At 40.4% G+C, this 14,702-nt stretch overlaps 1 protein-coding gene across 5 annotated transcripts in view; it reads left to right on the forward strand.

Annotated features, from left to right (window-relative positions):
• ptpn21 (protein tyrosine phosphatase non-receptor type 21) overlaps positions 1–14,702 on the forward strand; it is a 67,219-nt gene that overhangs the window by 19,839 nt on the left and 32,678 nt on the right. For all 5 annotated transcript variants that reach the window (XM_078234188.1, XM_078234186.1, XM_078234187.1 and 2 more), the window contains 4 exons: positions 6,800–6,867; positions 10,243–10,313; positions 10,934–11,021; positions 14,179–14,267. In XM_078234188.1, coding sequence (XP_078090314.1) covers positions 6,800–6,867; positions 10,243–10,313; positions 10,934–11,021; positions 14,179–14,267 — 316 coding nt within the window. The remainder of the gene's footprint in view (positions 1–6,799; positions 6,868–10,242; positions 10,314–10,933; positions 11,022–14,178; positions 14,268–14,702) is intronic.

The following is a 14,702-nucleotide window of genomic DNA, read 5'->3' on the forward strand; positions in this document are numbered from 1 at the left end:
CATCCACTACTCCACCAATCTTGGTGTCATCTGCAAATTTACTGATCCACCCTTCAGCCCCCTCCTCGAAGTCATTGATAAAAATCACAAATAGCAGAGGACCCAGCACTGATCCTTGTGGTACACCGCTGGTAACTGGTCACCTGTCTGAACATTTTCCATCCACCACCACTCTCTGTCTTCTATGAGATAGCCAGTTACTTATCCAATTGGCCAAATTCCCCTCTATCCCACACCTCCTTACTTTCTTCATGAGCCGACCATGGGGGACCTTGTCAAACGCCTTACTAAAATCCATGTATATGACATCAACTGCTCTACCTTCATCGACACACTTAGTTACCTCCTCAAAAAATTCCATCAAATTTGTGAGGCAACACTTACCCTTCACGAATCCGTGTTGACTATCCTGGATTAAGCTGCATCTTTCTAAATGGTCGTAAATCCTATCCCTCAGGACCTTTTCCATTAACTTACCGACCACCGAAGTAAGATTAACCGGCCTATAATTACCAGGGTCATTCTTATTTCCTTTCTTGAACAGAGGAACAACATTCGCCACTCTCCAGTCCTCTGGCACTATCCCCGTGGACAGTGAGGAGCCAAAGATCAAAGCCAAAGGCTCTGCAATCTCATCCCTTGCCACCCAAAGAATCCTAGGATATATCCCATCTGGCCCAGGGGACTTATCGACCCTCAGGTTTTTCAAAATTGCTAATACATCTTCCCTCAGAACATCTACCTCTTCCAGCCTATCAGTCTGTATCTCACACTCATCCTCAAAAACATGGCCCCTCTCCTTGGTGAACACTGAAGAAAAGTATTCATTCATCACCTCTCCTATCTCTTCTGACTCCATGCACAAGTTCCCACTCCTATCCTTGACCGGCCCTAACCTTACCCTGGTCGTTCTTTTATTCCTCACATAAGAGTAAAAAGCCTTGGGGGTTTTCCTTGATCCGACCCGCCAAGGACTTCTCATGCCCCCTCCTATGTTGTGGTGATAATGGAGACCTGGCTTAAAAAAGGGCAGGACTGGGGACTAAATGTCGCTGGATGCAAAGTGTTCAGAAAAGATTCGGAAAAAAAGAAAGGAGAGCTGTGGCAGTATTAATTAAGGAGAGTATTACAGTGCTGGCCAGAGAGCATGTTCTGAAGATGTCAAGGACGGAATCTATTTAGTTAAGAGTTATACATTCAAGGTGCTGCTGCATTAGGTGTATTCTGTGTTACAAAATAATGGGAAAGATGTGGAGGAACAAAAATGTAAAGAAATTAAAGGTGCCAAACCTATAGAGCGGTGAGAATAGAAACTTTAATTATCCTAATGTCGACTGGGTAAAAGGACAGAGGAGGAAGAGTTTTTAAAGAGGACAATTTTAATCAGTATTTTTCTGGTCCAATGAAGAATATTCTGGTTCTGGAGAATGTGGTGGATCAGGTATCAATAGGGGGAATATTTAGGAAGCATATTTAGTATCATAAAGTTCTGGGAAAGGACAAGGAGCAACCTGGAGTAAAAGAAAAATGGCGGAGAACAATTTAAGTAGTTTTCAAAAGAGAATTGGACAAGCACTGAAGCTGAAACAAATGATGGACTGCAGGAAAAGGGTAGAGGGAACTAGTAAAATTGGACATGCAGAGAACCTGTGTGATATGGTGTGCTGTAACCATTCCATAATTCTAACCCCATAATTCAGTCCATTGTAAGTACTGCCTACATCCACATCCATAACATTATTCATCTCTGTCTCAGCCTTGGCTCATCCTCATGTTTAAATCACTTCATAATCTTGCACTTTGCAATCCTTGTAACCACTTCCAGCATCACTACTACACCCTTCCAAACCCCTCCTTATAGTTGTTGATCACCACTTTCATTCTTAATTTGGTACAGCAACTGTTTTTCTGACCTTTGTAAAATGTCTTTTTTTTTTAATGTTCATGGTGTTAAGTAAATGCTAGGTTTCGCAAACTTAAATGTTGTGCCAAAATCAAATGAAGCAGTTGAATTTTTAACACAGGTATGAATACTTATTTTTGAGTTAAGAACATAGAACATAGAAAACTACAGCACAAACAGGCCCTTCGGCCCACAAGTTGTGCCGAACACGTCCCTACCTTCTAGACCTACCTATAACCCTCCATCCTATTAAGCTCCATGTACTCATCCAGGAGTCTCTTAAAAGACCCTATTGAGTTCGCCTCCACCACCACTGACGGCAGCCGATTCCACTCGTCCACCACCCTCTGTGTGAAAAACTTACCCCTAACATCTCCCCTGTACCTACCCCCCAGCACCTTAAACCTGTGTCCTCTCGTAGCAGACATTTCCATCCTGGGAAAAAGCCTCTGAGAGTCCACCCGATCTATGCCTCTCAACATCTTATACACCTCTATTAGGTCTCCTCTCATCCTTCGTCTCTCCAAGGAGAAAAGACCGAGCTCCCTCAGCCTATCCTCATAAGACATGCCACTCAATCCAGGCAACATCCATGTAAATCTCCTCTGCACCCTTTCAATCTTTTCCACATCCTTCCTATAGTGAGGCGACCAGAACTGAGCACAGTACTCCAAGTTGGGCCTGACGAGGGTCTTATATAGCTGCAACATTATCCCCAGACTCCTAAACTCAATCCCTCGATTGATAAAGGCCAGCACACCATATGCCTTCTTAATCACCACCTCCACCTGCGGGGCTGATTTTAGAGTCCTATGGACCCGGACCCCAAGGTCCTTCTGATCCTCTACAGTACTAAGAGTCTTTCCCTTTATATTGTACTCCTTCATCCCATTTGACCTACCAAAATGGACCACGACGCATTTATCTGGGTTGAAGTCCACCTGCCACTTGTCCGCCCAGTCTTGCATTCTATCTATGTCCCTCTGTAACTTCTGACATCCCTCCAGACTATCCACAACCCCACCAACCTTCGTGTCGTCGGCAAACTTACCAACCCATCCCTCTGCTTCCTCATCCAGGTCATTTATGAAAATGACAAACAGCAAGGGTCCCTGGGGCACACCACTCGGTCTTAACCTCGCACGGCAATAATCTAGTACATTATATTCCCAGAATCAATTAATTTGTATTACATTCAGAATGAATCAGATTTTTTTAAGTGAATCAGTTAAATCAACCAACATGAACATTTTTGCAGTCTAAATGCTACCTCTAATATGTCCCTCTGAGAAACTGAAGTTAATATTAGGGAGAGATTATTCTTGGTTTACAGTCTTAAAAAATTATAACATAGGATGTTGAAGTAATGACCTTTTATATCTGCAGTTTTGCTTGGTTGAAGCGATATTTATTTTGTTTGATCTCTAACTGGCATGTATTTCTGGTTTATTTTTCCTAACTCAGCTTACTTGTTAGTCATAGAAACATGGGAACAGGAATATGCTGTTCAGTCCCTGGAGCTTGCCCTGGTTGATTTAACTGATTCACTTTATATTTAAAAAAAATCTGATTCATTCTGAATGTAATACAAATTTGTTGATTCTGGGAATATAAAATGTACTAGATTATTGCCGTGCATGGATAAGACCCAGAACCCAAACGTAAGTATTCATACCTGTGTTAAAAATTCAACTGCTTCATTTGAGTTGGCATAATATTTAAGCTTGCGTACTTCATAACCATGTTCCCACACTATCCCCATATCTGTTGATGTCTTTATCTCGAAATCTATCAATCTCTGACTGAGCTTCCACAGCCCTTTGGGATAGAGAATTCCAAGGATTCACCACTTTCTGGGTAAAGAAATTCCTCCTCATCTCAGTCCTAAATGGCGCAATGAGCCCAACACTGCCATCCCAGGATCAGTCTGGCCAATCTCTGTTGCACTACCTCTATGGTAAGTAACATCCTCCCTTGGGTTACAAGACCAAAACTGTACACTGTACCCCAGATGCAGCCTAAGGTTCTATACAGTTGAAACTGGACATTATCAAGTGATAATATTTTTAAAAGTCACGCTGTACTGACATTTTTTCTGCAGCTAACTGTGCCAGTGACCCAAGATTTGTCACTTAAGTTAAAATTAAACCCATTACTTTGCAAGATTGTAAGTATTGCCTCTGATCTATCTCATGAACATTGTGATGACTTTTAAATACCTGCACAGATTTGTAGTGCATTTTGAAGTCAGCTTCTTGATTTTTTTTCAAAAATTGGTGAGCCAGGAATCGCCGAGATATTTATCACCACTCTCACAAGCACAAACATCTCACTTTTAACAAGTCATAATAATTCAGCAGATTTTTAATAAGTCCAATAGGTGTTGTATTCTTTACGACAAGGTGAAGTTTTTGTTTAACTGTGGATCTGCAATTTTTTCTTTCTATGTTCCTGCAACAACACCCCCTTCCCACCAAGAAACCTAAAAATAATGCATAATGTTGCTTGATAAATTTTAAAATACCTATTCAAAAGTTCAGGTGTCAGTACTAAAATACTTGTGTTATTGTTGAAGCCAAAATAGAAGCTTTGTGTACTATCAGCATACTCTATCATACATACACCACACTGCAGGATAGGCATGTGCCTGTAAAAAGGAAAGATAGGAAGGGTAGGATTCGAGAGCCGTGGATAACCAGGGAAATTGAGGATCTGATTAAAATGAAAAGGGAGGCGTACGTTAAGTCCAGGCAACTGAAAACAGATGGAGCTCTGGAGGAATACAGACAGAGTAGGAAAGAACTCAAACGGGGAGTTAGAAGGGCAAAAAGAGGTCACGAGATGTTCTTGGCAGGCAGGATTAAGGAGAATCCTAAGGCATTCTATTCATATGTTAGGAACAAAAGAGTTGTCAGGGAGAAAATCGGACCTCTCGGACAAAAGAGGGGAATTATGCTTGGAACCCAAGGGAATAGGGGAGATCCTAAATGAATACTTTGCATCGGTATTCACGAAGGAGAGGGACGTGTTAACCGGGAGTGTCTCGGAGGGAGGTGTTGACCCGTTAGAGAAAATCTCCATTACAAGGGAGGAAGTGTTAGGTTTTTTAGGGAACATTAAAACTGACAAAGCCCCAGGGCCTGATGGCATCTATCCTAGACTGCTCAGGGAGACGAGAGATGAAATTGCTGGGCCTCTGACGGAAATCTTTGTCGCTTCTTTGGACACAGGTGAGGTCCCTGAGGATTGGAGGATAGCGAATGTGGTCCCGTTGTTTAAGAAGGGTAGCAGGGATAACCCGGGAAATTATAGGCCGGTGAGCTTGACGTCCGTAGTAGGGAAGTTGTTGGAGAGGATTCTTAGAGACAGGATGTATGTGCATTTAGAACGGAACAATCTCATTAGTGTCAGACAGGATGGTTTTGTAAGAGGGAGGTCGTGCCCTACAAATTTGGTGGAGTTTTTTGAGGAAGCGACAAAAACGGTTGACTAAGGAAGGGCCATGGATGTCGTCTATATGGATTTCAGTAAGGCATTTGACAAAGTCCCACATGGCAGGTTGTTTAAGAAGGTTAAGGCTCATGGGATACAAGGAGAAGTGGCTAGATGGGTGGAGAACTGGCTTGGCCATAGGAGACAGAGGGTAGCGGTCGAAGGGCCTTTTTCCGGCTGGAGGTCTGTGACCAGTGGTGTTCCGCAGGGTTCTGTACTGGGACCTCTGCTATTTGTGATATATATAAATGATTTGGAAGAAGGTGTAACTGGTGTTATCAGCAAGTTTGCGGATGACACGAAGATGGCTGGACTTGCAGATAGCGATGAGCATTGTCGGGCAATACAGCAGGATATAGATAGGCTGGAAAATTGGGCGGAGAGGTGGCAGATGGAATTTAATCCGGATAAATGCGAAGTGATGCATTTTGGAAGAAATAATGTAGGGAGGAGTTATACAATAAATGGCAGAGCCATCAAGAGTATAGAAACACAGAGGGACCAAGGTGTGCAAGTCCACAAATCCTTGAAGGTGGCAACACAGGTGGAGAAGGTGGTGAAGAAGGCATATGGTATGCTTGCCTTTATAGGACGGGGTATAGAGTATAAAAGCTGGAGTCTGATGATGCAGCTGTATAGAACGCTGGTTAGGCCACATTTGGAGTACTGTGTCCAGTTCTGGTCGCCGCACTACCAGAAGGACGTGGAGGCGTTAGAGAGAGTGCAGAGAAGGTTTACCAGGATGTTGCCTGGTATGGAGGGTCTTAGCTATGAGGAGAGATTGGGTAAACTGGGGTTATTCTCCCTGGAAAGACGGAGAATGAGGGGCGATCTAACAGAGGTGTACAAGATTATGAAAGGGATAGATAGGGTGAACGGTGGGAAGCTTTTTCCCTGATCAGAAGTGACGATCACGAGGGGTCACGGGCTCAAGGTGAGAGGGGCGAAGTATAACTCTGATATTAGAGGGATGTTTTTTACACAGAGGGTGGTGGGGGCCTGGAATGCACGGTCAAGTAGGGTGGTGGAGGCAGACACGCTGACATCGTTTAAGACTTACCTGGATAGTCACATGAGCATCCTGGGAATGGAGGGATACAAACGATTGGTCTAGTTGGACCAAGGAGCGGCACAGGCTTGGAGGGCCGAAGGGCCTGTTTCCTGTGCTGTACTGTTCTTTGTTCTTGTTTTATTTCATAACCATTTGCTTTTTTGCATCTTTTATTAATACCACTGAGTAAAATGTAATCCCAGAAGTTTAATTGATAGACTATATCTTTGTTCTGATCCTTCACTGAATAATGAAATAAATTTCAAGCCCTTGCTTATCAATACACCTTGGGTCTTATTCTGTTTGATTAGCAATGTAATCTCTGACACCTGTGATTTTTTTCTATTTTTCAGCTGATTTTGGAGACTATGATCAGTATGAATCCCAAGAGTTCCTCTACAAGTGTGATCTTTTTCCAGTTGTAAGTTCTGTTAATGTTATATATTGCAGAAACTTTTTAAGTGCTTAATATTTAAGAAAGCCTAAATGTTTTAAGAAATTGCTAAGTGTTAGAATCTTGGAAGTACGCTTTCTATCAATCGTAGCTTATCCCAGACAGTGTTCCAGTGTTTGTGGTAGGTGAATATATCATAACACTTGTATTTATCTAGCACATTTAATGTAACTAGTCCAAAAATATTTCATAGGAGCATTTTAAAATTAAGTATGACACTGAACCACATGAGATGTTAGGTCAGATGACCAAAAACTTGGCCAAACAATGAGATTTTAAGGAATGTCTTGAAGGAGAAAAATGAGGAGTAAAGATAAAAATGTGCAGGGAGTGCATTCCAGAGTTCAGAGCCCCCAGAACATGGATGGTGCACATTTAAAATCCGGAATACTTAAGAGGCCAGCATATTTTGGAGAAGTGCAAGTATGTTGGAGGGAGAACATTAAGAAATACTGTATGTGGGGGTGGATGCACAAGGACATGGAGGGATTTGATGAGCAATTATGAAAATTTTAATATCAAGATTTTAGGCTACACGTCAGGTGGGATTAAGTAAAATATGTTGTGATGCCATTGAGTCAGCAATCTGATATCACACCAGCCCCCGATATTATGGAAGGTGAATGGTAGTGAAATTGGAATTTCGTTTGCCATTTTGGAAAAAAACAAAGCCATTCAGCTTGTTGAACATCAAATTGACTGCAACTTTTTGTTCCCCCACCCCCATTTTCTTGTGCGTCGGTCAGATAAAGGTTTGGGAATAATTTATACCAGGAATGAGAAAGTGGTGCAAGGGTGGAAAGTAAGGTCTGCAATTAGCATTGTGGCTGCATGTAGCATCAGTGCCTGCTGGTGAAGATGGCAGCATTTGGATATTATTAAACTTACATTTGGTCACTTTTTTAGGGTGTCATAATAAGGTAGTGAGAATAGGGGGCCTTTAAGTTGGTGGCTGTGTCCGACTTCCATTTTACAGCATAGCTCTCTCCTGTCTGCCATCCCAGCCTAGACTCTCACTTGGGCGTGGAGTCCCATCCCCAGCTCACATTGGCCACTTTCTCACTGGGGGGCTATAAATTGGCTGTCTGACATTTGATTCACCGTACTGAGATGATGGGAGTGGGTGGCCCACACACTTTCTGCTCTGCTTCTGTCACCTTGCAGGAAACCATAAAATCCAGCACATTGCTTCACCAGGAGCCAGTGTAGGTCAGTGAGTTGTGATAGCTGAATAGGACTTGTGTGAGTTAAAACATTGGTTGTAGATTTATGGATAGGTAAAAGTGTGTTGAAACCGTGAAGTCTAGAGATAATAAAGGCATGGATGAGCTGAATAGAAATTGGGTGAAGTCAGACAATGTTAGAGGTTGAAACAAGCAGTCGTAATGAAAGTGTAAGTATGAGGTCAGCAGCTCATTTTGGGGTCAGATGTGACAGGGATCAAAACAGTTGTAAAGTAATGATATTTGGAGTGGAGGCTACAGAAAATTGCTTTGGTTGTCCCACTATTCAATTAGATGCACATCAATATTTCAGGTAAACAGTCTGATCATTTAGCAGCAGTTGAAGAGTTGAAAGATATGGTGAGGTCAAGTTGGGGTGGAATCAATACTGAGCTTTTGAATGATGTCACCGAGGGAGCAACATATAGATGAGAAATAGGAGGGGACCAAGGATAGATCTTTGGGGAGACACCAGAGGTAATGGTGTGAGAGCAAGAAGAGAATCTGTGGCTACAATTAGATGGTTTAGAATAGAACTAGGTGAGAGCAGTCCCACCCAGTTGGATGTTAATGGAAAGACATTGGAAGAGAATAGTGTGTTCAATTGTTTCAAAGGCTGCAGACAGATCAAGAAGCATGAGGAGGGATAGTCTACCTTTTGTTATAGTCGCATTGGATATCATAGGATAAGCATAGAGTTCCGGAAAGGCTGGGAATGGATTTAGGCGATGGCAGCAAGTTCAAGGACTTTGGAGAGGAAAGTGAAATTTGAAGCACAGTGCGGTCAATGTGTTTTATTTGAGGAGAGGGGTGAAAATGACGGATTTAAATAAGAAAAGGGCAACACCTGAAGAGAAAACATTAACAATATTGGGTCAACATGGAAACTAGGAGGTGAAGTCGCTTAGTTTAGTTTAGTCGGTAGTTTAGTTGGGAATAGGATCAAGGAAACAGAAGGTGAGTCTCGTGCACAAGATGAGCTCATCCACCATCAGATCTGGCTGGATCATTTAAATTGGGTCCTGCTCATTTGCTACAACTGTTCTCTGGATAACCCCCACTTAGTCTTCCCAAACCCCTTTCCCTTCTGCCCTCCCCTCCAAAAAATATTGCGAGGAGTGCCTAAACTACTACTACTAAAGATCAAGACCATCCAATTAGCTGTCTTTGCTTCAATAAACGTACATTCAGGTGAAATATATTGATCTTTCCCACCCCTCCGTTGTGCTACTGGAGGATTCCATGAGACAGTCACATATGTATTCATTCATGTAGCAAAGATCCTGATCTTTTAGCTGTGTTGTGGAAATGTATTTAATAGCAGATGAGCTCGGAAAGGGCATGAGGAAGATGTGAGAAAGATGAGAGTTCAGGAGCGAGGGTAGGGAACAGCAAAGAAAGCTGATCGGATGGTATTGATCTTATGACCAGTCTAGAGATCCTCATATTTATTTTTGGAGGTGAGGGTGGAAGGGAAAGGGTTTTAGGAAGACTGTTTGCAGTAGAGAAAAGAAGGAGGGGTTATCTAGAGAGCAGTTTTAGCAAATGTGCAGGACCCAGTGTCATTTTAAGTGGTCTTGGTAGATCTGGTGATGGGTGGCTAATCTATCCTTTCAAGTTTGCATCCCATGGACTTGAAGCAGTGTTAAGCGCTGTAGCGGGGGAAGCAGTTAGGGTTAGAGAAAGAGTCATGGTTTATTGGAGACTAGGGTGATGGAGGTGTGTATCTGGTTGAACGAATCAGTAACTGCAGAGATGTTGTGCTGATTGGAGGCCCAGAGCTTAGACAGTTGGGATTCTAAAAGTGCAATTGTGAGTAAATGAAAAGACAGTGAAAATATTCAAGGCAACTTTGCTTCATTTTATTGCCTAAAAAAGTCCAGAGATTATCTAATGTAGTTTGTGAATATCATATTGTTAAAAGGTAAATAATAAAAGTTAATATTTGTTGGTCCTGTGATGTTGAATTGAAGCCCAATAATTGATTAAATGTTATTTATGTCAAGAAATGTGGGTAGTTATCTTGCTTAATTTCCATTACTGAACAAAACTATATTTTGTTTTGTATCTTGCCCTCCCATCCCTTGCCACCCCCAACTACCTCCCTGGCGCTGTAAAGAATTGGATTCAAGATGAGCGGATGCTTCAAGAAGCAACGCAGAAAGTTGCTTCACTATATCGTAAATTCAGGTGAAGCTTATATTCTATGTTGATCTTTCCTACCCGATCATTGTGCTGCTGAAGGATTCCACAGAACAGAGGCGTAACAATTATTTGCTCATACAGCAAAGATTCTGATCTCTCAACTGTGTTGTGGGATTGTATTTAAGAGACCAAAGATTTCCTTTCGGAAATTGGGGATGTGGAAATTGGATTGGAGCAATATATTTTATGCTGTGTTTGTGTATCTCACATCTGATGTCTGAGACCTTGCGATTGATTATGGTTGTTGTTCAGCTCAGGGAAGGAAGGAACAGGAGAAAATATTAATCCACATTTTAAGAAAAATCTATATTGCTAGTACAAAATCATCAATGTCAATTAATTTACTCAAACTAAGACATGGGTAACAGTAAAGGATTTTGCAGTAAAATCATAATGAAAACAGCAAGGATCAAGTCTAGCAAAAGAAAAATAATACTTTATACGTAGAGATATAACGCTTTTTTAATTTGAAGAGTGAATGAGATGAACATTTGGATTTCTTCTGTCCGACTTTACTTTGTCATGATATTATGGTGTTTATGAAATTTCAACTTGCTGTATTTTGTTCAAGTTTGCTTATGTATATTTGTTTTTACTCTTTTTAGGGGCCTTACTCCCTCTGAGACAGAGTTATTATTTCTTCAGGAGGTAGTGAAAATGGAAGGGTATGGCCATGAAAACTATACAGCCAAGGTATGAAATGGGGGGAAAAGGGTTGCAAATAGGATTACAAAACCAGGAGGAATATCATTTCTTTTACACATGCTTGTTATACAGAAGGCTTTCATTTTTTAAATACAGCAACCATACCATCTAATAAAACCTTTTTCAAAGTGAAATTGGGCCTAACCCACAATATTACTATTTGAACAAGTTTTAACTGTAAACATAAATTTACATTAATTTAAGCGCTAGTAGGATTTGCATCATATAGCAACAGTGATAATTTTGCTTTCTGAAAGTAGGAAAATTGAACAACATTAAGTTGAATGTATGAATGTGTATTCAATGCACTTCAATGTCCAAGAAGTTAAAAACCAGTCTATGCTGAAGGATGTTCTTTGGAATTTTCCATTCTATTGCCAAATACAAAATACAAAAGCATGCATAAATTGTTATGACTGAGATGGGAGGGGTGCACAGTTTATCTATCCCCACTGCTCCATAGGTCGCACATTAGTGTAAGTATTTAATTCACTCAGGAAAATTGCCAACTGTTTACTTTTGCCACTTTTAGACCAAGAATAAAACAGACTTCAACCAGTATTCTTTCAATAAAATCAGAATGATTATGTATTATAAAACAAAACATTTTTCAAAACAAGTTTCAAGAATTGGTTAATATTCAATTTGTAATCCAGAAGAGTAACTGTCTTTCCGTTCTAAAATATCCCAGCACACACACATGCACACACGTACAGATAAACAGGGTCTCTGCAGAGATTGGCGGTTCAAGAAAAACTTGATGAAAAGGATAAAATGTGCAGGGTTTTGATGAAGTAGATCTGGTGCTCCCTAATGTAAAGACAGATTGCTCGTCCCAATAGAGGCTGGAGGCTCTGACCAGTGGAACTGGAGAATAGAGCTGGATCAATCCTCACCCTCTCGGTTTCCAAATGCGGACAGGTTCCACTGCAGTGAAGATTTCTAGCTGGATAATGAAAATCGCATCAAATTTCAGACAAGGCAAGGAGATTGTAAGCTGGGCAGCTTTTCCCCCTTCTCCATTTATTCCCAACTGAATTCAAAACAACAAGTTTAAAATATAAATCTCTTCTGTCAAGTGTTTTCCAGTAAATCACCAGGGCCCTTCAAACAGTTTTTCCCCCCAGCCATCAAAGTAACTACTGTTTGAATAAGCATAGCACTCTCTCCCCTCAAGTGCCATACTGGCCATTTAGCTGAAGTTGCATGTTTTATTGGAAAAGGCGTGCTTGCTCACGGTCAAAAGTTGAATTTGAGGTTTTTTTAAAATCCAAGTCAGTTCCCGAGTGTCCGACTAATGCAGTATTATTCTAAATTCTAAAAGAATATTTGGTTCTTGAAGATACGGTTCTAACAAAAGTTTATTCCTATATTTGATGCAGATTTTGCCTAGCAGCAAAATATATGCAACTGAATCTTGGTTACTTGTTGATGCTCATAAAATTAAATAATTTAATGTAGCCACATCAATATTGACTCAGTTTATGCCTTAATGGTAATGATTAATATGGTCTAATTTTACATTTAAAAAAAATCAAATGTAAATAAAACACTAAAGTGACAATTTGGTCTTACAAAACAATGGCCCAGATCTTGAGAGTTGTCAGAGACCATGTGACCTATGATGCATGTTAGGAATCCAATGGGAGCAGCACAGACTCCAGGGGAATTGCCCGGGAAGTTTGAACATCCAGTGGGAAATTCCCCTGGACCCTTGCAAATGTCAGAATCCAAGTTAGACCCGGATACTTTGCACAGTTCTGACCTTACCTGGAAAATTAACCAGGAAATGTTAGACAGAAAAATCCTAGTCTAAATGGATAACTATACAACTGACATCCAAATCACTCTCTCTGATAATATGCCTGCTGCCCTCCTTGATCACTTGACCTGACCCCGCTCCCTCTCCTGACCTGACTAGCCCCCACCACACAATTACTCACTCCCCAAATCCACCTCCTCCTACCCCCCAATCCATGTTTGTTAAAAGGTAAGGATAGATCTTTTTGCCTTGATGCTCCTAGTGCAGAATTTTAACTTTTTGGGTGCACTGGAGATGCTAACATAACCCATTTAATTTATTTTTAGTTATATCTGCAAATGAAATTTACTGTGAAACATTTGGTGGTTGATGTTGCATTGTTGTAGTTTACATTTTCCTCAACATCTATTTTTGTGCCATGAACTGAAACTTGCATCTTTGTTGACGTGCGAATTAGCATGTCTGACAATTCATGCCAAATCATGATAAAAAATTGCTCACTGGAAAGTGCATGAACTGTACCACTTTATTCTATTTTTGAAGACAAAATAAAAACATGCTCCAGAACAACCGCATTAAAAACTACTTGTCCATATTTATTAATAGATGAAGAAATACATATGCCTAAAGGGGTTTTTAGTACATCACAACAGCAAAACTTGAGCAACAGATTTCAACTTCAAACAGTGAAATGATTGCAACTTTTCTTCGTAAATTATTGATAAAATAAACAATGTTGATGATTTAAGTGAGATGATTGCTCACAGTTTATATTCTGTATCACTTGTAAAGGTTTGTTGAATACTGGGTGAGATTACAAACTGTTGATTGGACTAAAATAACTTTTTTACGAGCAAATGGCTCTGCTCACAGCTTTCTTTTGCTCACGTGACATTTATCAAAAATCCCACCTTTTCTCACTCATCTCCATTTTATATGTCGGACACTGTAGTAAGCAAATAATTACATTGGAATTGGATTGCAGCTCTAGTGGAGTTCCTCTTTTCATTGCTGGAACTGCATGATTGAGAAAAGCTCTCTATTGACTTGGCTAGAAGTAGTACAGTATGTGAGGTCATAATAGTTTTGGAGTTGGATTTGGAATTGTGAACTAAATGTCAGGTGAGGTAGAGAATGAGCTTCCAGAGGGAGAAGAATAAAGATTTTGATACAGGGCAACAAAACTCTACTTTGAGTCACAGCAATTTGCATAAATTTGTGAAGATTACCATTTCTTATTTTTTCTTTTCCTATGTTGCTATGATGGTATAGTATTGCACAAATGTTTGATTCGATACGTCTCAAACATAATTTGAACTGTAAAACTCTGTTACCTATTAACCACTGCATCTCTCTGATCTCTTTTTTTTTCTATGTCTATAGGACAGCCAAGGAAATGATCTACTTATAGGTGCTTGTTTGGAAGGCATCTTTGTGAAGCACAAAAATGGCAGACCCCCATCTGTTTTCAAGTAAGGACATTAACAGTTCACTCAAGGATTTAATGACTTAATTCTTACAAAAAAAGGATGAGATAAACATCTGATTAAAATAGAACCACTGATGAATTTTCTTAGTTGGATTAAAGTTGGAAGTAGTAACATCGCAAATTTATCATCCAATCTGCCAATTAAAATGAGTCATTGTGTTTTTCTTATTTCTAGCACTGGGCTTTTATTATCACCAGAGCAGCTATTTTAGAGCACGTGTGTTATCTGCAATATGCTAAAGCCTGCTGGCTTGACAGGCTTTTCTTCACCCACTTGATCAAAATTCACATTTTTGATTTGGAAGATCCCAGTCATTAATTTATGGTAGCTCCCTGCAGCACATTGTCTCGCAGTGCTTCTTGGAAGTCTACTTTGAGTTTGGTCTTCAGAGCCGGGGAAGTACTAGTTACCTTGTAG

The sequence above is a fragment of the Mustelus asterias genome, chromosome 18 (genome assembly GCF_964213995.1).
Source record: "Mustelus asterias chromosome 18, sMusAst1.hap1.1, whole genome shotgun sequence".
Taxonomy (NCBI): domain Eukaryota; kingdom Metazoa; phylum Chordata; class Chondrichthyes; order Carcharhiniformes; family Triakidae; genus Mustelus; species Mustelus asterias.